Here is a 25,886-nt window from a genome sequence, read left to right on the forward strand (position 1 = left end):
TGTGCTTTGCTGGACAGTCAGTGTTTATTGCATAGAGGTAGGTATTGGTGACTTTGTGCAACAGTACTGCCTGTCCATCAGCTAAAACACTGCCTAACGGCTCAATCTTAATTGTAAATATATGACAGAAAATGCTGATGCTTTAGTAGGTAAACTTATACGGAATGCATTGATGTAAATGTCCAGTGTGATTTTTGACGCGTCTCCCAATGGATTGCATCACCCAGTTCTGTTCATTTTCTTTTGTTTTTATGATTTCAAGGTGAATAAACCTGGCTTGTTTTGGGCTGATGTCATGTTCATACCTTCTGTGGATACTATTTCCGTCAACACAACGTTCTTGTGTGGATTAGACACAGGTGTTAAAATCCAATTACTTTATTGTAATATTTAATATGTCGTTTTCTATACCAAGATTTCAGTAGTATAATTTAAAAAGAAACAAAACAGAAACACGTTGGAAATGTTCAAAAAATGACAAGTTATCAAAAGTGCCCAGCCAGTTAAAGTGGAGATACAAAAAACACAAGCCCAGTTTCAAGAAACCACTGGGGCAACCCTGCCCAGCACAAAGCAAATAGGCACAACTGTCAAAGCGGTGGGGGCCAAGGTTGCCCCAATTGTTTCCTCTAACTTAGCTTGTGTTTTTGATACAAGTTAGAAGAAACCTTGGCCCCCATTGGTTTTATAGTTGTGCCTATTTGCTTGGTGCTGGCCAAGGTTGCCCCAGTTGATAAAAAAAAGTGCATGGCATAATATAATTAAGCTTCCATAAAGCCTTTTGACAAAGTGCCACAAAAAAGGCTAATTTTAAAGTGGAAATCAGTTGGAATACAAAGAAACACATGCAAATGGATCGGTTAAAACATAGGAAGCAAAGAGTACTTGCAAGAAGAGAAACCTCTTGTTGGGACCGTGTATTCAGTGAGGTGCTGCAGGGATCTGTGCTTGTGTCCCTGTTTTTTTCTTACCTACATCAATGACTTGTTCAAACAACATAAAGCTTGTGGTAGTGGCTGACAAGTTTTTAGCCACCCCGGTTTTCCAAAAGGATTTAGAACGCATACAGAACTGGCCAGGAATGTGGCAAATTGAATTTAATGTTAACAAATGCAGTGTTAAAGTCTTTTCACACCAAACTGCTGTATCAGTCTGGTATGTTTTGACGCCCTCAAGTTGGTTTCACACCAAACTAGCACAGCAGGTACAGTTTGTGGCATGTGTGATAAAAAAGAACTTGTATGGAAAATTCAGGCTCAATCGATGCTTGTCTGTAGCATTTTGCTTAAAACTTTAAAATCCCAGATTCAATAAGCACCATACAGGGATACCAATTAGGATACATAATCAGATTATCTAAAATCGAAAGACATTTGGGAATGTTTCAAGCACACAAGTGAAGCCATCAGTGTAAGTGCTTGCTAAATCATATTTTTCCCCATTCACTGATTTGCAGTGATGGCTCCAAGTGGGTTACATGGTTGGTAAGTCATTAGGGATGTAACGATTCATCATGCATACTTTTATTACACAATCTATTTTATTGTAATAGATGTAGCTATGCATTGTTTGTATTGTGATACAAGACCAAAAGCACAACATGGCTTGTTGTAGATCACCAAATTGTTCTTGAATGAAGAATACGTGTTTTTATAGTGATATGGATACATACTCTCCCTATTCCATTACATTTTTGTCTTTCAATGAAATGATCCATCATTAAATGACATCATACAAGGTTAATTGGATGTATTGTGATACACATCGTATCGCGACCTGCAAATCGCAATTCATATCATATTGTGAGATTAGTATATCATTACACGCTACAAGTCATACTGATGTCCTTTATCCAGTGAAGACATAAACAGATTTTTGAACAGGTAATGATGATGAATTCCCTAGTCATTGGATAAAATTAACCTGATGATTTTAGTGTTCAATAGATTATGTCTGTGTAAGATCCATATTGATACTATCAAAAACAAGTAAAAAACAACACAAAACACACACTACAGTCAATGAGCAGTATTTGCATATTTTGCTTTTGAACAATGCTCTTAGAATAAAGTTGTAATAACAACTTCCATGTTATGAGAAATACTGTAAAAAATATAGAGTTGGTTAACAAAAAATAAAAGTGTAAGACTAGTTTTAGTCTCCTTTGACTTCCATTGTTTTGTACAATTTAGATTGTGATGCACTGATTATTTCAGTTAAACAGCAGCTGCAATGATCAGCTGTACAGAATCACTGCAAGGCCTACATTAATGTCACTTTCCAAAAAACAAACAGACGTCTTCATTTCTCTCTGTCACAAGAGTGAATTTAGAGATACAGAAATAAAACACTTGGTTTTAGCAAAACATGGAGAAATATGGGCAGTCGCTGTAATGTCCATCGTGGTGATGTCGTGCTGTTATGGGCAGTCGCTATAATGTCCATCGCGGTGATGTCATAGCGCTGTTATGGGCAGTCGCTGTAATGTCCATCGCGGTGATGTCGTAGCGCTGTTATGGGCAGTCGCTGTAATGTCCATCGCGGTGATGTCATAGCGCTGTTATGGGCAGTCGCTGTAATGCCCCCAGTCTTGATGTTGGTACGGTCTTGGTGTCGTGATATAGGCTACACTCATCCCTTCATGCATATGGGGTTCCCTGGGGTGCCCCTTTATGTCCTCATCAAATGATAAATCTCTTTTACAGCTGGCACATTAGCTTATTCATTTTAAAATGGCTCACCAATTTTACCCTACTCCACTTAGGAGATTCCAGATGAAAATGGTAGCAGATCCTACCTGCCAGGCTGATGGGCACATACTTGCATATGATCTGGCAATGCCCCAAATTGTTAACTTTTGGCAGTTTGTTGTAGCTACTATGGGCTTTCTAGTGGGGGTGAGGTGAGGTACTTTTGCTAGCTGATGACTCTGTTAGCATTGCTATTACATATTTAACATGCTTGTATTTCTGATTGAAGCACTATCCCATGTGAAAAAACATCCACAAATTTCTACACAGAATTCTTCACCTTTGTGTGCATTCTGCACTGAGTTGTGCGATCGTGAAGGGACTGCTGATTAAACTTGTTAACTTGTGATTAAAAACAGTGTAGTGTTAGACATAAAGATTCACGCAAAATGCAATTCAAGTAGGTGTGTACAAAACCTTGGAGCCAATCTTTCTCTTCCTCTGTCACTGTGCTAGAACAACGGGCATCTATACTTCACTCCCAATACTCTCTGCCTCGGGCTCTAGAAACTAGTGCAATGGATGGATTGGTTCAGCACTGAACAGCTATCTTAGTTCTCAGACTCAAAATAGGAGTGCAACATGTGGGTTTAAACCAGCAGTGGAGGGCTAACAGTGCGTAGTGAGTGCCATGTCCATCACAATAATGACTTGAGTATTTTCTTATTATTTCTATTATTCAATTTAAATAAAATGTATTCAAGTTTTATGATCATCCTTCAGAAACATTATTGTCATTAACAAAGCAGCACTAGACCAAGCCGTTGTAGCATACTGTATGTCAACTGAATGTTATCTTTTTGTAATATTATGCTAATCTCTTCACTAACTAGACGGCTGCAGACAACAACTATGCTTCCCCAGCGGCACATCAGAGCATTTATCTCACTGTGCCAACAGTGACAAAACAGATTCATGGTTGGTTGTTAAATTTTAAATCAGTTTCCACAAGGTATAATCAATTAATGGTGAGCAAAAACTGTACATGGGCTAATATCAGCTATCTTTGAAGAGCCTGTCTTCAAAATCTAAAAAAGGGCACCAAGTCTCACATGTGAAAAAGGAAAAAGATTCAAGCAAAGTGTTTTTTGTTTTCAATCTTCCTTATATGAAACCATATGACCAACACGTAGCAGCCATGATTGAGAAAATGTGCAGAGGTAGAAAAATACAGGACTATTATACCAGGACTGTAGTCAGCTCTGAGGCACCCAAGGCACGGGTTAAAATCAAACAAATAATTATATATATTTAGGCCTTTTTACACGTTGCTTTGCCGCAAAATCAAATGCTTTTCATCGGTCGTGTGCATATATTGAGTCCCATGTCGCGCTGATATCTATAGCCTCTGTGCTCGTCAAAATCCTTACTGTCATTGCAGACTGCAGCGACACTGTTCATACCACCATAGCCGTGTGAGTTAAAAATTTTTGAATAGCTTAGAAATGAATAAGACTTATTAGCAGCTTTTTCACAACGTGAGGCAAAGTAATACTGTTAATTAGAAAGAAATACATAGAATAATAATAAGGAATAATACATTCCCTTGGTAGTCCACAGTTAGCGAACCCAGCTTATTATTATTCCAATTCTAGTGGACGTGGCTTGTAAACTGCTGTTTAGCGGACCATGTTTATGCACATTTTAACAATTCTATATTTCAGATATGTTTAAGTTAAGTAAAAACTATTGGTAATAATCTAAAAAAAGTTTGCCAATCCTATCAATACAATAGTTTAGGGAATTACTGGTACTTTTTTTTCAACTTTTACTTGGGAACGTTCACCAGTGGAAAGAAATGTCTTCTTCTAAACATCGCAGTGCAGGCAGTTTATCCTCCCTTGTTCAACAATGCAGGAGCTCTGACTGAATTGAACAGAGTATTATGGGAAAAGAAAACCAGCATTGTTGCAGGGGGAACATGAATGCTCTCGAGTAAGAAATGTTAGAAATGTATTGCCCAGTTGATTTATAACCCATTTGAATACAAAATATAGTCGGCAATATGTTTACAGATATAAAGCTACAATATGAATAACATAGGATACAGTAAATGTAACAATGTGTTTCTTTTAAACTCCGCAGGGTGTTCTGTTACAGTTTAAAGTTAACTTCTTATTCTGTTTTAATAAAACACAGGTTCTGAAACACAGGACACTTAAGTTGTCAATTTTTTATTTTCTACCATACACAAACTGTACAACACAGCACATTTCTGTTTATGAAATAGTAAAATTGTAAGGAAACTCCAATGTAGAAACTACTTGAAATGGAAAAAAAAAAAAAAAAAAAACATTACTTTTTTCCTTAAAAAAAAAGCCTAATTTACAGTACAGTTTCATGTTACCAATGTAGTTCAAGACAAAATTCAGTGCACGTTACAAAACACATCAAGTACAAACAAGGAAAAATAAATATTCTTCACAAAACTTCCTGAGCAAACAATGCATGGCATATAAATTAAATATTAACGATAACAAATAAATAAGCAGAATTATACAGTTTTGCAATTATCATGAATTTCAACAAAATGTCTGATAAGTTAAATATATTAAAATTACATTTTAATGAGCTGGCTCATTTTGTATAAAATAAAACATTTCTTTGCATTTTAGCAAATGTTCATTCTGTTGGCAGGTTGGTGTAGACTTGATTACTATTATTTTTGTTTAAACTGCACAAAATGTACTGGTCTAATCTAGTCTAGTCTAACAGAACACATACAATTGTAATATACAAACATTAGTTAATGCAAACTAGACTAGTTGAAAAAGAACAACAAACTCACAATTAATCCCTAAACCTCAGTTCAACCAAACTTAAGCCTGCAGGTACTTGAATTATTTTTGTAAATGCTCAATAAACTGATATTAAGGGCTCTACTCTTGACAAATATTGCAAGCCTAATATCAGTTATACAAACTTAAAATGTTATTTTTTGGTAGTGTCAGAAAAAAAACAAAACACAAGTTGGGATCTATTTCATTGATCTTAACAGCAGATCTTAATAACGCTCAAGCCCTTAAACTTGTACGTCTGTTATTTAAGACAACTTTCCACCAGCAGGATTAATACATTTAACAAGCAGTAGTATTTTGATCTGCCACTGTTTACAGCATTCAAATTTACCGTTATATATTTTATGAGGGATGTAACTGATTTAATAACACATTTTAAATGTGCATTGTTTTTATGTATATTCTTCGTACATCTGGCTAAGCACAATATATCTTAATTTCCAGTGTATTTAAATATACAATAGATATGTCTGTAAAGTCTAAAAGGTATAAGTACATATTGATTAAGCAATTAAATACCATAGAGTATTTTTAAACACTTGGTTTTTGGTTCTCTAAATATTTAATACTATGCATTGGCTTTTTGTTTAAACAGTTATAGGTGGTTTTTGGTTCAGTGATTCATTCCGTCCTAGCTTCTGTTCATAAACACATTCAATTTTCAATTGGAAAGTATTCAAACATTCAAAATGTAAAGTACCACCAAACTGTCATTTGACCAAATATGTAAATCAGACATCCCACCTGTTTAAAGGCAAACACAAAACTGTATTCTTTTTTTTCAAGAACAGAGCCATAAAAGTGATATTAGATCACAGTAGCAAAGCCATAGTGTATTCAAGTCTGGTATAACTTATATTTTTGGCCACTATTGAAAGCCACATTTATAAGTTTGTACAGTTTTACAGTTTGTTTTTTTTCCCCCAGTGTATATCGATAGGCTGGAAATGACAACTACATCTTAATCAAAGATTAAACTGAAATAATGGTATCTTTGAAACAGTCAAATTACGCTAAAGTCACCTAAAGTGTCACTTTCAATCACTTCAGGTAACATTAATAGCTATTTTAAGTTGTTATCATTATTTAAAACAACAATTTCTAATTTGTTTTAAATGGTGTATTGTGAATATAAAGTAGATGCTGTTTACAAGGTAATATGGTACTATACACTGAATGGAAATTGTAATAAGCTTCATCAATACATTTACACAGGCACATATATGCACACGATTGTACTGTATGTGCACACAAAAAGGTAGCTTGTATCAGTATAGACTAGAACATTAAAAAAAAATATATGTATATATTTAAAGATATTTAAAAAGCTGATAACATTGTCTCATCAGTCATCAATCTGAAAGCTTGGACTTTGCTCAACAGTGGAAATTAACATGCATTCCTTCAAGAGCAAATGTTGGTGCATATTGATAAGATTGGATCTGGCGAGTATCATTTTAGGTGAAAAGGAGGAATGATTCTTCTTTAAATGCCATTTTGGGAGGGGCTAAAACAATATCACATTTTTACATGCTATAATACCTTTTCAGGATATCTTTGAAGTGAGACTATTTTGATAATTTCTGTTTGGAATGTATTCTGTACTGTAACAGTAAACGTTTAACACATGAAAATCCAGTATTTGAGACAATGGTCGTTCAGTTGTTTCGATATAATAACTCTTAATAAGCTGAAATGATCTTTTTAAGCTTCAGTTTCAATGTTTTCTGTTTCAGAAAAAAATGCCAGTTGTCATTATTGCTGGAAAATTGTTGCTACTAACAGCCCATTGGATGGCAGCATTTCACCATGTTTTTGCCCAAGAAATGTTCCATGAATTTTGCTCAGTTTCAAAGTAAAAATGCTAAATGAAAACGAAAGTTAGCAGTTAAAACATTCTTTACAATGTGCAGACTATATAAATGATTAAAACTTCTCCTCACAACGTTTCTCATAAAAACTGCTTAATTTACCTTATAAAATCTAAATGCATGTAAGCTTATTTTTCACACAGGAAACCATTCTGCTTATACAGAATATGGCAGGAATAAATTACAAATTAAATAGCTAATAAGTTCTGTACGACAATACATAATAAAATATAAAAAAAAAAAATTACAAATTCACAATTAATTTACAGCAAACTATATTATATATATATAAAAAAAAAAAAAAAAAAAAACCTAAGTGCAAAGGGAAAAAATTCAATAAAATAAAGATTTCAAGTGAATTGTTGTTAATGTCCATTAAGTCACCACTGTTACTGGTATAAATATATTTTTAGTGCAATGTGTCAGCTGTAATACGGAACTGCATTTCCAAAAGTGTTCTCTTGTATATCCAACCAAACCAGTCCATCCCAAAGAATCCAACTGTTCAGCAGCATTTATAGCTTTGATACAAGTTATACTGGCTTGAACATTTACATGTGAATGCCTTTTACAGCTTGTTTGATGCTTTCAAGAAGAGCTTTACATTCAGGCGAGTAATCGTGCTCCGAATTGTTGTACATGTCTGTCAGAGTGTTCACATAGGCTTCAAAATTCTGCTCGCTGATTGGCCCCTGTGCAAAGATTTAGAATATGGAAATTAATTTACATGCAAAACAAACAAAAAAATGTATTCACTGACTACTTTTTGTTGCTTCTATATCTGTGGAAATGTCACACTAAGGTAGGGGCAATTAAAATTACTTTAGTTTTATCCCTTTCACTTTTGTAATCACACCTTTTGCTTGTTCAAAAGAAAAATGATCATGTCTGGTCCATGTGAGTCATCTAGTGCTTTAAAACTTTGACATCTTAACTGCATCATCTTAAAATACAGGGTTAACAGTTTCAGTATTGTTGAATTGAAGAGATTATGAGATTTAACAGTAAAACATCAACCAGCAACTACCTTTGGTCTATGTTTTCCTTTGCCCAAGAAAGGTTTTGTGACTGTAATGGCTTACTTGGTGCTAATGTAAATGTGACTGTGGACTAGGGATGTCAGATTATGTTTACTATCCTAAACATTTAAACTTTAGGATTAAACATGTTTAAACTTCAAAAGTTGGGAAAGTGTGTAACCAATCAAAAAATCTATCATGAGTGCTGTTATATTTTTATAATATACTGTAATATAACATTGCTGTGTGTGAGACGACATGTCTGCAGCATTTGTGTATGTGGGAAATACTTGTAATAAATAAAGAATAGCAGTTGTATAAATAACCCTACACTTTACACATCTTACTGTATAAACACTACAGCTGACAAGCATGTCTTTAACAATGGTTAATCTTTTAGAAAAAATGCACACATTTAACACATGGGATAGGTTTAAACGTTTGAACATCCCTACAGTGTACACTTACTCATGCTTTTTTACAGACTGGTTTGAAACACCAGAATACTCTTCAGAAATAGTCAAAAAAGATCAACCATAATCTTGGAATTCAAAACCATAATAAAATTAAATTTAACTCTTTAATTAAAGAGTTAAAGATTTGTGAACACAGCTCTGTATTTCTGTATGTCACCTTTTCAAAACCAGTGTCAAGTAGGCAATTTGAACAGATTGAGAATTGAATTAATAATTTCTGAACTTAAATTTTGTTCCAGTGTAAGTTTTAATACAGGCCCATTAAGTAAGGGGCCTGTTCCTTTCTCATTGGGCTATGAATAAGATTTGTTTTGGTTTAATAGAAATAAAAAAAAAAAAAAACTTCTACAATTGTATTCTGTGCCTGTCTGTAATGTTAGTACTGGTTTCAATTTCTTTAAAAAATGATTTGTTACCAAAAGAATGGCTAACTTACCATTTGAGGGAGTTGTATATCAGAAAGGCTGTTGATAAGAGCCTGACTCAGACGAGCTAACTCCTTCAGCAGGCTGTCATTGTGCTGCTCAATCATCTTGTTTTCTTCTTCAATTGATTTTAAATTACATTCCATTGAAGATATCTGTCATTTCAAAGACAAAATGTTGAGTTGTACAGGATGTCCGTGAGCATTTATATTGCAGGAAAGTTCACTATTAAACAGTGGCACTGGAACAATTTTTAAAGTGGGAGTGCTGAAAGCCATTGAACAAAACTGTAACCCCTGTATATGATGGAAGCCTTGCAAAGTCAAGGGGGTGCTGCCGTACTCCCAACATCCCTAGTTCCAGGGCCCTTGCTGTTAAAAGCAGATACCTGAGTCTGGAGTTTCTGCATGTCGGCCTCTATTTTAAGATTTGATTCATTCAGTTCCTTGATCTCCTCATCTAGGTGTTTCATGTCTTCTTCATCTTCTATACCTGCATAAAATTAAAAAAATAAAAACATTTTATAAATATATGATTTTTTTTTACATAAATTGCCCAAGCTTTGCAAAACACTGATCTATTGGTATATATGTTTACCTGCTGTCATACAATCACTAGTAAATACAGGTCATAATCAGCACTACATCGTCAGCATGCCAGTGACAACAAGGATCTGCTTGTAGGTCCAAGGTCTTTTGCTTTCAGACCCCATTAGCTACAATATGCTGTTTGCTACATCAAGTCTTAATTGATGACTACCGTTGTGGTTGTTTTCTATTTTGCAGGACTTATTATTATTATTATTTATTATTATTATTATTATTATTATTATTATTATTATTATTATTATTATAAAAAATTATCTGCAGTATGCAGCAAATAGTATTAGTTTTAATGACTTCAGCAATGAATAAGGCAGTAATTCATTTTTTGGTAAACTAAACTTTGGCAAACCCTCTGTGGAAACAGTCCAGAAAGGTTTCAGATGTATACCAAAAAACAAGAGGGCCCAGCATTTTAACGAGAAAACACACTCCATTTACCAGCAGTTTTAAAACGTGTTATTTATTTTTATTAAATAATGTTTGAAATTCAAGAAACTGTTCTAAACAGACGCTTTGTGAATAGGGGTGTAAAAAATGTCGTACCGCTGCTTGCTTTAAGTTTAATGGTCATCATCTCTTCTCCTGAATGCTTACATTTCTTGATTGTCTGGGCATTCAAAGGACATCCAGACAAACTGAAAAAAAATAAAAATATGTATATATACAAACCAATAAAATTATGAAAATATATAAAAATATCAAATAGATAGCCAGGTGTGTAAAGTTGTATACAAGTTGTATGGCTTTATTGGACTATATTTCAGAATAGGCTGTGATCTAATAATCAAAACCTCCTGAAGACAGCTTAATGCAGGTAATGAATTGTTAGTCATAGATGTCATCCACACCTCTAAACACACACTATCACGAATTGAGAGGTAAAACTATTCAAACTCATGTAAAAACTTTTCTCTAATCATCACTGTATTAATCTGAAGAACCCATTAGTCAAAACAAAACACAAATCACTAGTCACCACTTCAGTGCTACATTCACACCATTTTTGTTTTTAAAATGAAATACAATCTGAATAAGCTAAATAAGCTGGAGACGCTTTATATGCTAAATAAGTTAAATAGTTCAGTCTTTTTGTACAGTTGTGTTAATTATTGCTTATGTTGCACTACTGATTTGTTTTCCCCATTAGAAATTAAAGTTAGCTGGTGATAAGCAAGCTTTTTTTTTTTTTTTTTAACTGTAAATTAGACCCACTTAGAAACTTGCCATTCACCTGCTTGCAAATAGAGTTTTGGACCTTGGTTTCATCTGCCTTTCTAATAAGTTTCAGGTTTTTTTTTTTTTTTTTTTTAATTTGGCCCACTTAGAAAGATATGATACTTTTAAATGGGGTTCTCTGGGTTTTAATGTCTGCATCACACATGCAAATACATTTAACTATCACAATACAGAGAACAGAACAAGTATCTTACCTTCTATGAGTGACAAACACATTATTAGCATGACCTAATCCATTACAGCCTGGCAAAGGACAGTGTGGCAGTTCTTGTTTGCTGACATTCCAGGAGAATGGAGACCCGTTATTGGAGCTCTCCTTCTGTCTCTTGGCAGCTACAGGGCAGCCTGATGCACTGCGATGGGATGTATATTTGCCTGATGTGTGACCCAGGCCATCACAACCAATTACTGGACATCTAACAGCAAACCAAGGAAAATATATTGATGTTAGAACAAATTATGCTTTATCTGTCCTGAATTAACAGCACATTGTACATTACTGATATTGTGGCAAATGTACAATGTGCTAAATAAATGATAATCACCATTCTGCAAATTGTAAAGTGCATGCTAAAAAACCTGGATGTTATTGTTTTTCAAAAAATTTGATGGTTTTGTTAAAAAGAAAGAGCAAACTACACAGGCCGCTTTACCTTTCTATGAGCCAATTACACTTAAAAGCTGTGCAAAGCCATTAAACCACCTACAAACCACCTACATATTTAAAAGAGCAGAGAAAGAGCAGTTTCTCTGCCATGTTAGAAAAGAAACTGACGGAGCACTCTATACAGGACTGAAATTTGTGCTAAATCTGTGGTATCACCAAAACTATACTATAAGATGTAAAGGTACCATTCCTAATGTTGTATGCAATTCCATAAATTTTTACATCAAATGTGAGAGTTTTTTTTTTAAATATCTGTCATACATGAGGTAAAAATCGTTTTTTAGTGACTGTATTTATTCTCCGTGTTTTAAACTTTAATACACTAAATCATTTTGCACACGGGTAAAGCTGCTTAAGCTGTTTTTTTTTTTCCTTTTATTGTTATCTTCTACCAATCTACTCCATACCTGTAACACTAGTTTCACCATGGTCCCTAACACTCGGCCCATTTCAAACGGACTAGATTTGCTTTGTTTCATTTGAAACATTATGTCAATGTGCTTGCAGTTCACGCTTATCTGCGAGCAAAGGGTAAGAGTTCATTTGGATGCCAAATTTCTTTTTTTTTTTTGTTGTCCTTTTTCCATTTTTTTCAGGACCGAGTTCCTTTGCAAGTGCCATCGGTTTGTGAACCACAGGTTTACAATATCCTACAAGCAGTGTGTAACCAGAGCTGACATTCTACAGGTCAAACTTAGGTTTCAAGCTATAGCTGGCAGTATTTACTATTCAACCTCTAAATTTATGTTACACAGCAAACCAACTAAGAAAAATAAGGAGTCTTTTGTACTTTACCAGCATTTTTACATGAGCACCAGTATTGATGATACAAAAAAAACAACCGAGGACACGACCTCAGTGTCCCCATAGCTAGCATGCCTACAAGGTATATTGAAAGATGGCAGCTATTGATGTGTTGCTCCAATTTTTATTATATCATGTTTTATAGTCTTACATGCTGCTGTGGAAGAAAGCACAGGAGGAGCTAATTTAATTAATACACTTCTTGAATGCCTACAGTAGGAGAGTGTAGCTTACGCAATTCTGCTAGGTTAACCTAATGTCACCATTAAACTAAATAATTTGAGAAGACTGAATATATTTTACTACTTTTGTGAGTTTTGTCAAGTTCGGCTTGGATTTTGGTGTCTGACCAAATTTTCTATCGGAGCCAGTTTCTCACACTGTCCATGTAGTTTAGCATTGAAACAAACAAAAAAAATGTTGCTAGTATTACCCACGTTCCATAGAGTTCAGCGGTTGTGGCTAATTCTGCATTTTTGTAATTTGCTAATCTTAAAATGAGTGCCTCTCCAGACAGAATGTATCTATTTTCTGAAACAAGATGTGTGTACAGTCCTGTAGTGACTACATCTTCCACAGGGAAAGGAACGCAAACAGTTTTGTTCAAGGAATGTACAGCTAGGACTTTTGCATGTTTTATCACTGTCTAATACCACTTTCACACGAGCCCCCGTTGCATCCATTTATCAAGCAAGTTTAGAAGTTACTCAGTAAAACTGCTACAAAAATAGTAGCAACATAAGGGCGAAAAAATGGTTTTCCATCCACTGCACATTCTAGCAAGTCAAAGGAGAGGGTTATTGCTGCAGAATGAAGGCTCCCACAGTGTAGCTCTCACAGGGTAGCTCACATAGGGTAGTACTGCGAACACAACTCGTAATAGACGTCATCATTATATGCTACAGCCCGATCACATGATAAGGGTGATGAATTTAGGTACTAAAACAAAGTTTATTTCATAACAATAACTAACCCTAAACCTAAGGTTCGTGGGGTATTGCCAGTAACTTTAAATACACACAACAATAACCTAACCCTAAACCTGAGGTATTGGCTGTGGATCACCAATTAATTCTCACAGGGTAATCACTATGTCTTCCCAGCGACAGCGAGTGGAAGCGACAGCGAGTGGGAGAAGTACAGGCGTGGAAAAGTACAGAGCAGTTTCGAAGCAGAAAGGAGAAATTGCATCTTGAATTGCTTTAATCAGAAAACAGAGGACATTGGGGAAACACAGCAGCAGCCGCGTGTGTTTTTGTGATAACAAACAAGCTGAAACTCGGAGCAGCTGATTCAAATTCAGCGCCGTTTTGAGACACGGGCGAGGGGAGGAGCCAACAGCACAGCAGAACAACGCAGTTAAACGAGGCAGTCTTCCCAGCGACAGCGAGTGGGAGAAGTACAGGCGTGGAAAAGTACAGAGCAGTTTCGAAGCAGTTTGAAAGCAGGTTGACAGCTGCAGAAGAAACTAAACTTCAAAAAAAAAAAAACCTCAACATGGTCTTCAAGCCAGTAATCTGTGACACCTGCTTGATGTGGGAAATCCGAGAAAACCCAGCGGAGCTAAACCAAGTGTGCGTAAAGTGCCACGCGATCCAGGATTTGCATAAACTAGTAAGTATGCTAGAAATGGAGCTGGAAGAAGTGAGACAGCAACAGGATCTTGAGGAACTGGCACACCCACAATTCATGGAAGTCTGCATCACCCCTAACAGACTGAAAGCCACCAGGGAGACAGAAGGTCAGAACAGCTGGGTTCAGGTAGGCAGAAGCAGGGAAAAAAAGAAACTTCGTCAAACACAACCACCAGAAATCAAAACAACCAACAGATTTGAGTCACTTCAGAATTTTGATGAGCAGAACCAACAACAAGAGAATGAAAGGAACAACATCCAGGACCCTATTGACAGTGGTGACCAGACAGCAAAAAGAAGGGAGGTCATGATTGTTGGGGACTCCATATTGAGAAACACAGCAAGTTCAATTCGCAGTTTGGACCCCCTTACTACAACAGTGTGCTGCCTTCCGGGAGCCTCGGTCAAGCACATCACTGAGAACGTGGACAGGCTCCTAGAACGAACAGGAGATGACCCGGTAGTAGTCGTCCACATCGGTACAAACAACATTGGAAGAGACAGACCAAAATCCCTGCAAAACAAATTCAGAGAGCTAGGAAGGAAATTAAAAGAGAAAACCAAAACTGTGGTATTTTCTGGTATACTACCCGCACCTTGCAAAGGACCATATGGACAGCTGGAAATAATTAATCAAAACGAATGGCTGAAGACGTGGTGCACACGGGAAGGCTTCACCTATCTTGATCATTGGACCACATTCTACAACGAGGACTATCTGTATAGACGGGATGGACTGCATTTAAATAACAAGGGAACTAGTCTACTCGGAGAAAAGATCCTCGAGCAGGTTCAGAAGCATTTAAACTAGAAAGGAAGGGGGGAGAAATCAACAAAAAAACAGAAGGGAGACCGCATCAAAACAAGAACAACAACTCAGGTAAGACAACCATTAAATGTATTTATCTAAATGCTAGAAGTATCAGAAACAAAATTCTAGAACTTGAAGCTACTGCACTAACAGGTAACTATGATGTGATAGGTGTTACAGAAACGTGGTTGTCTGAGAGTGATGGGGACGAATATAATATTTGTGGGTATACACTGTATAGGAAAGACAGGCAGGACAGAAGAGGAGGAGGGGTAGCGCTATACATAAGAAACAGTCTTGAAGCCCAGGTGTTAAACCTGGACAAAGAAAATAAAACCGAATCAATATGGGTCAGAATAACAGACAAAAATTCAAAAGGCATAATAATAGGAGCATGCTATAGACCGCCAGATTCAGACGGTGAGCACAATAATCTGTTATACAATGACATTAGAAATGTGTGTAGCAAAGGAGAAGCCATACTAATGGGGGATTTCAACTTCCCCCAAATAAAATGGGAAAACCCGGTGGGTAGCAGGAAGGATGAAATAGAAATGGTGGAAATGACAAATGACTGCTTCCTAACACAATTTGTCAAGGCACCCACTAGAGGGGAGGCATGCCTTGATTTAGTCTTTTCAAATAACGAAGATAGAATAACTAAAACAGAGGTCAGAGAACCATTGGCAAACTCAGACCACAACATGGTCTCATTTGAAGTGTTTTTTAAATCCCCAAAAGTAAAGACTAAAGCTAAGGTTTACAATTTTAGAAAAGCAAACTATGAAGGTATGAAACAGAGACTAACAGAAGTAGATTGGAGTAAAATAGAGAAAACACCCACAGAAGAAGGATGGTTGTTCTTCAAAAATGTAGTACTAGAGGCGCAAAACAATTATATCCCTAAAGTAGACAAATCTAAATGTAAAACTAAATTGCCAAAATGGTTTAATAGATCAATTAAAAAAAATATTCAGCGAAAAAAGGCACTTTACAGAGCATTAAAAAAGGACCAAAAAGAAAGTACGCAGAAAGAGTACACAGAACTGCAAACGCAAGTCAAAAAGGAAGTTAGAAAGGCCAAGAGAGAAATAGAAATGAACATTGCTAAGGGAGCTAAAACCAATTCCAAAATGTTTTTCCAATATTACAACAGCAAGAGAACATTCAAAGAGGAGATTAAATGTTTAAGAGATACAAATGGCAAAATCGTAGATGAAGAAAAAAAAAATAGCAAATATATTAAATGATTACTTTTCACAAGTTTTTACAAAGGAAGATACTGACAACATGCCCCACATGTCATCCAGTTCCTATCCAGTTTTAAATAACTTTAGCATAACTGAGGCAGAAGTGTTAAAGGGACTAGGAGCTCTTAAAATAAACAAATCCCCTGGGCCGGATGAGATCCTCCCAGTAGTACTCAAAGAAATGAAAGAAGTAATTTACAAACCGCTAACCAAGATCATGCAGCAGTCTCTTGACACAGGGGTGGTACCGACAGACTGGAAAATTGCAAACGTAATACCGATCCACAAAAAGGGAAACAAAACTGAACCAGGTAACTACAGACCAGTAAGCCTGACTTCTATTATATGCAAACTTATGGAAACTATAATAAGATCCAAAATGGAAAATTACCTATATGGTAACAGGGTACTGGGAGACAGTCAACATGGTTTTAGGAAAGGGAGATCGTGCCTAACTAACTTGCTTGATTTTTTTGAGGATGCAACATCGATAATGGATAATTGCAAAGCATATGACATGGTTTATTTAGATTTCCAGAAAGCTTTTGACAAAGTCCCGCACAAAAGATTAATTCTCAAACTGAACACAGTTGGGATTCAAGGAAACACATGTACATGGATTAGGGAGTGGTTAACATGTAGAAAACAGAAAGTACTGATTAGAGGAAAAACCTCAGAATGGAGTGTGGTAACCAGCGGTGTACCACAGGGATCAGTATTAGGTCCTCTGCTATTCCTAATCTACATTCATGATTTAGATTCTGGTATAGTAAGCAAACTTGTTAAATTTGCAGACGACACAAAAGTAGGAGGAGTGGCAAACACTGTTGCAGCAGCAAAGGTCATTCAAAATGATCTAGACAAGATTCAGAACTGGGCAGACACATGGCAAATGACATTTAATAGAGAAAAGTGTAAGGTACTGCACGCAGGAAATAAAAATGTACATTATAAATATCATATGGGAGATATTGAAATTGGAGAAGGAATCTATGAAAAAGACCTAGGAGTTTTTGTTGACTCAGAAATGTCTTCATCTAGACAATGTGGGGAAGCTATAAAAAAGGCTAACAAGATGCTCGGATACATTGTGAAAAGTGTTGAATTTAAATCAAGGGAAGTAATGTTAAAACTGTACAATGCACTAGTAAGACCTCATCTTGAATATTGTGTTCAGTTCTGGTCACCTCGCTATAAAAAAAATATTGCTGCTCTAGAAAGAGTGCAAAGAAGAGCGACCAGAATTATTCCGGGCTTAAAAGGCATGTCATATGCAGACAGGCTAAAAGAATTGAATCTGTTCAGTCTTGAACAAAGAAGGCTACGTGGCGACCTAATTCAAGCATTCAAAATTCTAAAAGGTATTGACAGTGTCGACCCAAGGGACTTTTTCAGCCTGAAAAAAGAAACAAGGACCAGGGGTCACAAATGGAGTTTAGAAAAAGGGGCATTCAGAACAGAAAATAGGAGACACTTTTTTACACAGAGAATTGTGAGGGTCTGGAACCAACTCCCCAGTAATGTTGTTGAAGCTGACACCCTGGGATCCTTCAAGAAGCTGCTTGATGAGATTTTGGGATCAATAAGCGACTAACAACCAAACGAGCAAGATGGGCCGAATGGCCTCCTCTCGTTTGTAAACTTTCTTATGTTCTTATGTTCTTATGTGCAGTGTTCTCCCCCTCCCATACCCTGTTTGTCGTAATGTGGTAGGGGTGTTGAGGGTGATCCAAAATATATAAAAACGGGCCAAGCGCTGGGGGTTTAATACTTTTCTTAAACATTTAACAGACAGTTTAGAGTTTAGAAGACTTCCTGGCATTTAATTTATCCTCAGAGGTGACCCCCCCCTCCCCACTCCCCATACTGTATGAGAGGTAATGAAATGCCATATTCAAATTTGTACGATATCATATGCTTCATATTTGAACAAATACAGATGACAGCGGATAACTAGTCTAGAGCAGGATGTTAGACACACTGAATCGCAATTGAAACTCTTGTTTTTGTAAGTCCAAGATGGACCGCCTACATGCTTTGAAAGCCAGACATTAAAAGTTGCCTACAAATAAAGCAGAATTACTTTTGCATCTAAATCTAACTTTTTTATGAACATGCTGAACGCCCAAGCAGATTATTAGCTTTGCACTTAAAACAAGCAGAACAATTTACTTCTATGGCTGCAATCAGAGATAGAATAGGAAGGGTGATTAACCGTCCAGAGCAACTAAACAAGGTCTTGACGATATTTTACTCTCAACTTTACACATCTGAGGCAACAGTTGACATTAGTGTTATTGATAATTTTTTGAACACCTCATTAAGTTTCAATGCTAGACACCCCACAGACGTTGCAGGAGCGTGATGATGCCATTATGGGCAGTCGCTGTAAAGGCCTGCACGGTAATGGCCCCAGTCTTGATGTTGGCGCGGTCTTGGTGTCGTGATACAGGCTACACTCATCCCTTCATGCATATGGGGTTCCCTGGGGTGCCCCTTTACGTCCTCATCATCTGATAAATCTCTTTTACAGCTGGCACATTAGCTTATTCATTTTAAAATGACTCACCGATTTTACGCTACTCCACTTAGGAGATTCCAGATGAAAATGGTAGCAGATCTTACCTGCCAGGCTGATGGCACATACTTGCATATGGTCTTTCAGTGCCCAAAAATTGTTAACTTTTGGCAGTTTGTTGTAGCTACTATGGGCTTTCTAGTGGGGGTGAGGTGAGGTACTTTTGCTAGCTGATGACTCTGTTAGCATTGTTATTACAATCTAGGAGGGTTTTCCTGACAGGGATGACGGCAGCCAAGAAAACTATTCTGTTGGGTGGAGCAGTATATCTCCTTTCTTCTGTCTTTTATGTCTGTCTATTATTATTTTTATTATTATAATTATAATGATTAGTATTTATTTATATATATGACCAAGGGATTTTCAGATAATTGATAGCTATTTAATCACGCGGTCACTAACATAAAAGCCTGCAGCTCTCCCTGCTCTGGGTGGGTGTTCAGAGGAGCGAACGGGAGCGAGAGAGGAGAACAGAACAAAACTAAAATACATATTGGATCAGTGAAGACGATTGCCCAGCTTGCCCAAGGCATTTGTTTTGGTGTTCGTGATTTTGTTTTTGTTTATATATTTGTTTTCGCTCTGTGAGCAGTTGTTTTGTGTTTAAATATTTTATGTATTTTTCTTTAAATAAAAACGGTGCACGCTGCGTCTTTTGCCCTGCAGTACCTGTCAGTGTTTTTCTTCCTGCGTCTGGCCTTACATCACCACAAAGCCAGGTCTTACTGCCGGGTGTGGAAAAAGTATTCAAAGGTGTTACCTTAGTAAAAGTACTGTTACTTGGAAAAAAAATGTAATTAAGTAGAAGTCAAAGTATCCTTCTAGAAAACTAACTGAGTGAAAGTACAAAAGTAACATATTATAAGTACTCAAGTATCAGAAGTAAAAAGGAGCCACCCTTAAATTCTACCCATGGAAATTCACCTGAAAAAAAAGAAAATCTCCGTTCTTATTGTTAACACACTCTGAACACAGTCTGTCAATGTCTACTTCCTAGCTGTCCTTACAAGTGCTCCCGGCTATAACGTTCTGTTGCCTGGCTGTACAGAATTCCTGGGGAATGGCTGGACTATTTTTCTAACTTGCCAGGTTTTGTACATTGTCAATGTTTTTTTGTTTGTTTTTGTTTTAGATAAATATACAATGCAGGACAAAGCCTTGTGGTGTATCATAGGTACTTATGTATTCCTAGACCTTATAAGACAACAGACATAAACAAAACAAAGTAGTGAATAGCCATATTTCTGGCTTCCATTCTACTCCCCTAATGTGTAGAAGCATTCCAATCAACCAGCTAAGAATTTTCTCTGCATTCATAATTTTAAAAGAAAAACACCATCACAGCTTTTATATTTGTTCTGAATCACAATGCACACAGGGGCACCTGCACATTTTCCAGTTTTCGTTTAAGCTATTTTGCTTTGTTCATTTTGATATGGGGATTTACAAAATCAAGTATATTTTAATTTTCTTTTCCAAGGTTCATTAGTAAAACGGTTGTATGCCCTATAATTTCATATTCCTGTAGCAAACACAGAAAGATTATTTTTTAAATGTTATCACTTATTTTTGGGAACATACCAACCAACTTACTTAAGGTCTTTGTCTTCCTTGTCTTCCTTGCTGGGCGTTAGTTTCAGCCCTCCTTTCTTGGCCCTTGGACAGCCAGATAAGCTGCAAGTGATTTAAAAGAGATAAGCTATTGTCTGGAAAAATTGGTTCAACAATAGATTAATAATGCTGACCTAAACTGCAGTTGCAAATCACCTGTGACCTAGTTTTAGTACTGTGACAGCCGATCACCTCAGAACTCAAAAGTTTTACATTTTGTCATGTACAAAGCACGACCGACAGACTTTTACCTAGGAGGTATCCGCTGTGTAACTTTGAAAGAGAAACAACAGGACAGCTGTTTTTAAAACAACTATAATATCCTTCTTTGTTTTTTCTGTGTCTAATACATAAGGGCTAATGAGGGTGCAGTTACCACTGACATCAACAGGCACAGATATGTTTAATTATCATGCTCAGTTTGAGTACCTCAACTACCCTTAAAAATTTATAGCAATCTTCAATTGGCCAAATTCGGCCTGTGAGAGTCTTCCGTCTGGCCTGTCGGGGTGTCAGCTGTCCTTCATTACAAATGCTAGTTGCAGATACACACGTTTGCTGCTATCTACAGGGCATTTGTGTCCAATATTTATTGGTAATATGCAATAATACAGGAACAAATGTTCACTGCACTTTATCTGGTAATAACCCTTCTCCTTCCTCTGTATGTAAGCTGCCCTTAAATTGATAAACTTGAGTTTAGTCACAAACTCAGTATGCACATTCCCATTCGCCTCAGTACACTCCATAACTTAACAGTGATTATTATTATTATTATTATTATTATTATTATTATTATATATAACTTCTTCCAATAATTACCCCTCTCCTGCAAGTTCTATCTTTCCTTAAGGTTGCTGTTTAAATGCTTGCCACCACTGATTGACATACCTTCATTACTTAACTTGCATGGTCGCTGTGCAGTCATTTTTAAAAAACAAGCAAGTGTCAAAATTTTTGACAAAATGAAAGGAAAGCAGATGTTCATATTAATTTCAGTTTTAATAAAATTAAGATTAATAGCATGTAGTTGTAATATCATTACAGTATATATACAGTGTCTTGCAAAAGTATTCAGACCCCTGACCAATTCTCTCATATTACCAAATTACAAATGGTGCATTGAAATTTCGTTCTGTTTGATATTTTATTTTAAACACTTAAACTCAAAGATGACATTGGTTTTATGTTGGGAAATATTTTTAAGAAAAATAAAAAACTGAAATATCTTGCTGTTTCAGTTCTCTTTCCGCAACAGCCAATCCACTCCCTGCCTGCTTGAATGACGCCCCGCCTCCAGCAACAACTTTCGAATCCGATGCAACACTACACAGACTATTCAACGATTGTACATGTCCAGATACATTATAATAAGAAAGAGTAAGACCCCAATAAATCAATATGTTAGCAATAATAATAATAATAATAATAATAATAATAATAATAATAATAATAATAATAATAATAATAATAATAATAATAATAATAATAATTTCTCTACTTGTATGTCGTTTCTCTATTCTAATTATGCTAGGGACTATTTTCCTCAGCGGAATGTTACATGCTGAAATATCAGAAGTTCAAGGTAAATATAGGTTTTAAAGTTTTTTTATAGAGAAAATAAAGAAATAGTTTTCTAATAGAGATACAGCCCTCTCGATGCGGGCTATACCATGGACAGATGACCTTGACTTTCGTTAGCACCCTCGCCTTCGGATCGGGGCGCATAACTACAGTCGCGGTTATCTACCACACGGTAGAGCCCGCATTGACGGGCTCTATCACTTAAATATATATATATATATATATATATATATATATATATATATATATATATATATATATATATGCTTTGTATTATTATTATTAAATGGCATTCAGAAATTGTATCATTTTAAGTGGTCACACCCAGACCCCTGACCCCCGATACGCATATCATGAGCACACTGTGCCCCCCCCCCCCCCCAAGATTTGGACATTACCTTATCTGGCCCTCCAGTGAATGTCATTGAATGCCACTGATCTACAGAAACTAAAGAACAATGCAGTTGTGTTTTATTAACCAACTATATTCACAAATAACCTACCTTCTGTGTGAACCATAGTTTCCAGTCACATGACCTGAACCATCACAACCAGGTGTTGGACACCTAATAAATTGGGATACAAATATACAGATTCACAATGCAGTACGTTCAGTAACCTGATTTTAACAGCAAATTGTACCATTCTGATTTTTTTTTTCATCAGGAGTCTGTTCACCTTTTGTGATTCTCATTATAGTGTTGTTGAGATCCCAAGTTGAAAAGTGATCCAATCATAATCAAAGTGACTCCATCAGATTGGGGTTAACTGCCAAATTCCAAAAGTTGAATGTTGTGTATGGTTTGGGGCTCTCATCCAAATGCCCAGTCATTGTTAAAAGTCATTCTTCTTTTGCAGAAGCCAATCTGAAGCCAATTGCGGCTATGCATTCTGGGAGCTAACAATGAACCCCAAATTGACAGGATCACACGGTTTGAGTTTCTAGTATTTAATAAACAACCACTAAGAGAGTCAGCAAATCTATTGGCATTGTCTCTGTTGTTTATTTTTCTTTTTTTAATGGTTGGGCGAGGAAACATTCAGCAATTAACCCTGTTGCTCTGTTAAACAATAATATTTATTATAGAGTACTGAACAACCAACTGTTCCTCCCGGAATACATCTATGTATTGTATTTTCAAAAAGTTTTAATCACAATTCATACTTGAGTTCCTGAGAATTGGCGGCCATGATAGATTTTAGAGTCTTGTCAGCCAATGGACAGCCAGAAACACTGCAAAAACCCCAAAAAACAAAACAAATTTAAAATGTATCAGCATGTAAGGCATTTTAAAGTTATTAAGTAGCACAGGTATTCTTATGTATTGTGGCGTTTAAAGCTTTGTTACAGTTTCAGTAAATAAAATCCTCCTTCACACATTTTTATTTTTCAATTTGATTTAGGAATTCTCAGCGTCCGAAATCAACAATTTCGTTATATGTGAACCAACCTTTCCTTTCATCAGGAGGCATAAGCCTTTAACATCATATGCATCATAAATGTTTAAATGCTTTATAAATGAGTACAAAATTTAATGTATTTTTGTTTAGATACCTGCGATGAGAAGCATAATTTCCAGTCACATGTCCACTTCCATCACATCCTGGAGTTGGACAGCTGGAAAAGAGCAAAAAATATCTTCATGTTTTTCGGCTGAATGAAAAAAAAAAAGTAAAATGCAAACAATGCTTTATTTTGGCCTTACAATATGTAACTTGAAAAACATGCATGTTCACACATGGAAATACTGCTTCTACAAATGCACCAGCAGAAATATTGGTAACATCAGTAACTGAAAAAATGAGTCCTATTCACAAAACTTTAATTCACGTTGTATTGATTTTGTTTCTTCCTATTTTCGTTCAATAAGGCTTGGTATCAGAAAAAAAAACTTTCTTGTCTGTTTCTCATAAGGAGTTGTACCTTACAGAGTCACATTTCAAAACTTTTTTAAACAAATGATAAACAGAAAAAAATGCATTGTTAATAAAAATAGGTAACTATATTGAAGTGAGTTAGGTTGATCTTTAATTTTGTAACTTGATTAATTAATGGTGCAAGCAATACTTACATGAAAGCTTTGGAAAGTGACCCTATTGTGTTTTATTTACATATAAACTAGTTCGTGACATACCTCATCAGCTCCTTTTTATTGTCCCTGGAAAGAGGTTTGGACATTGGGCTCGGAATAGTTACATCACCTGGATATTTTCTTTCCTCCAGATTGTCAGCTACACTATCCAGCTCTTCTTTCTAGAAAGCAGATCTCATTTTATTTGAAACTATTGAAAAAGAGTCTGCCACTTTGTAACAATTCAATGGCCTGGTGACACCTATTGCTTGGAATCTTATTAGTGGGTAGATTAAATCTCACTTCTGTGCGGCACCTTAACTAAAATGAAATATATCTAGGTATAAACAAACATTCACAATGCTGCCTAAAGGCTTGGTTTAAAACAAAAATTCAAGGTTCTGCACAGAGGGGACTTTGCGGCTTCTAACGCAGTGTTATTTAATGTGGTATAAAAACATATTCATGCAAGTGTTGTAGACCTCTATTTGGTAAGGGTCCTTTTTAAAAACAGCTTTGAAGTTGCTCTTGTACAGAGTGCTTGAAGATTCGTGTTAAAAAAAAAATAGTGACACAACAGAAAAAGAAAATACAAAATGGAAAATCAATGGTGTGGCACCCTTTACAATACAGAACCTGTCTATTTTGGAATATGGCATAATTTGTAAGTCTTGTCTGCATAAGATTAATGGAAATGTGACTATAAAGTCAGAACCAAGTCATGTGTTTTTTTCTTTTCTCAGTTTATAATCAAGTAGATTGCATAAATACCTCTGTAAATTAGCACACTGTATTATCCAGCAAAATGTTCTGGTCCCAATCAATACTGGGGAAAACAGGTTTTCCTATACACTAATGGAAGCTACAGATTCTGTAATGCGCTTTACAAACATTCCGTTGTTGAGTGACTGTGCATAACATATTTTACAGTTTGTAGGCCTTATATAAAAACAAATATTTACACACATTATTTATTGTATTTATCTGTTTAACCTGTGGTAGGTCTACATGGTCAATTCTTTGCAAACATATACATTTGTGTTAAAATCGTAAGATTTCACATAAGAAAAATCACACCACACACACACTTTTTGAGTCCTATTGTTAATCTAAAAATGTAAACTCAATCTTGCCTATAGCCTATCCATAACAACGATCTAGGCTGCATCTGAGTATACCTGGTAGTGATGCGTCAACTAATTCATCAGAAAATAAATGTCTTCTACCCTTCTATTGTCTCCAACCCCCTAACACATGTGTTTATGTGGTTCCAGACCCTTCATTTTTCAGTAAAAGATGGCCTGATTCGAGGAAACTGTTACTTGGTTCCTTCTCAAAAGGTAAAACATCCCTCTTAATATTTGGCACCTTAAATTTCAGTAACTGTTTGATTTGATGCTGCGTAAAAGAAACCTCAACTAGAAAAAAAAAAAGAAACTTTGCATCTGTTTAAATCATGTTTTTAATCCATCCAGTATTTATGCTATATGGTATATAACACAAAACTTGTATTTACCTAAAAAAGTTGATCTTTATAAAATAGTACCAGTCGCTTTGATGAATTAGAAGAAATACTACATGCTGTGTTTAAACTGCAGAAAAATGTAAAGGATCAGATCACTTAAATACCTCTAAGATAATAAATGCATCAGATTCCATAAATGTGTGATTAGCGAAATTAAGTTTTGTGGTAAA

The 25,886-nt window shown here is 35.9% G+C and overlaps 1 protein-coding gene across 4 annotated transcripts in view; it reads right to left on the minus strand.

The window, feature by feature from the left end:
• Nucleotides 1-7,743: 7,743 nt before the first annotated feature.
• Nucleotides 7,744-25,886, minus strand: part of LOC121314373 (suppression of tumorigenicity 18 protein-like) — a 111,393-nt gene continuing 93,250 nt past the window's right edge. For 3 of the 4 annotated variants that reach the window (XM_041247554.1, XM_041247555.1, XM_041247557.1), the window contains 10 exons: nt 24,255-24,373; nt 23,675-23,737; nt 23,285-23,353; nt 22,623-22,685; nt 20,518-20,598; nt 11,375-11,596; nt 10,488-10,579; nt 9,728-9,831; nt 9,351-9,494; nt 7,744-8,111 (listed from right to left, as the gene is read on the minus strand). In XM_041247554.1, coding sequence (XP_041103488.1) covers nt 7,971-8,111; nt 9,351-9,494; nt 9,728-9,831; nt 10,488-10,579; nt 11,375-11,596; nt 20,518-20,598; nt 22,623-22,685; nt 23,285-23,353; nt 23,675-23,737; nt 24,255-24,373 — 1,098 coding nt within the window. In that variant the 3' untranslated portion in view covers nt 7,744-7,970. The remainder of the gene's footprint in view (nt 8,112-9,350; nt 9,495-9,727; nt 9,832-10,487; nt 10,580-11,374; nt 11,597-20,517; nt 20,599-22,622; nt 22,686-23,284; nt 23,354-23,674; nt 23,738-24,254; nt 24,374-25,886) is intronic. The other variant, XM_041247556.1, reaches the window with a different exon arrangement.

Source organism: Polyodon spathula, chromosome 4, assembly GCF_017654505.1.
Source record: "Polyodon spathula isolate WHYD16114869_AA chromosome 4, ASM1765450v1, whole genome shotgun sequence".
NCBI classification, from domain to species: domain Eukaryota; kingdom Metazoa; phylum Chordata; class Actinopteri; order Acipenseriformes; family Polyodontidae; genus Polyodon; species Polyodon spathula.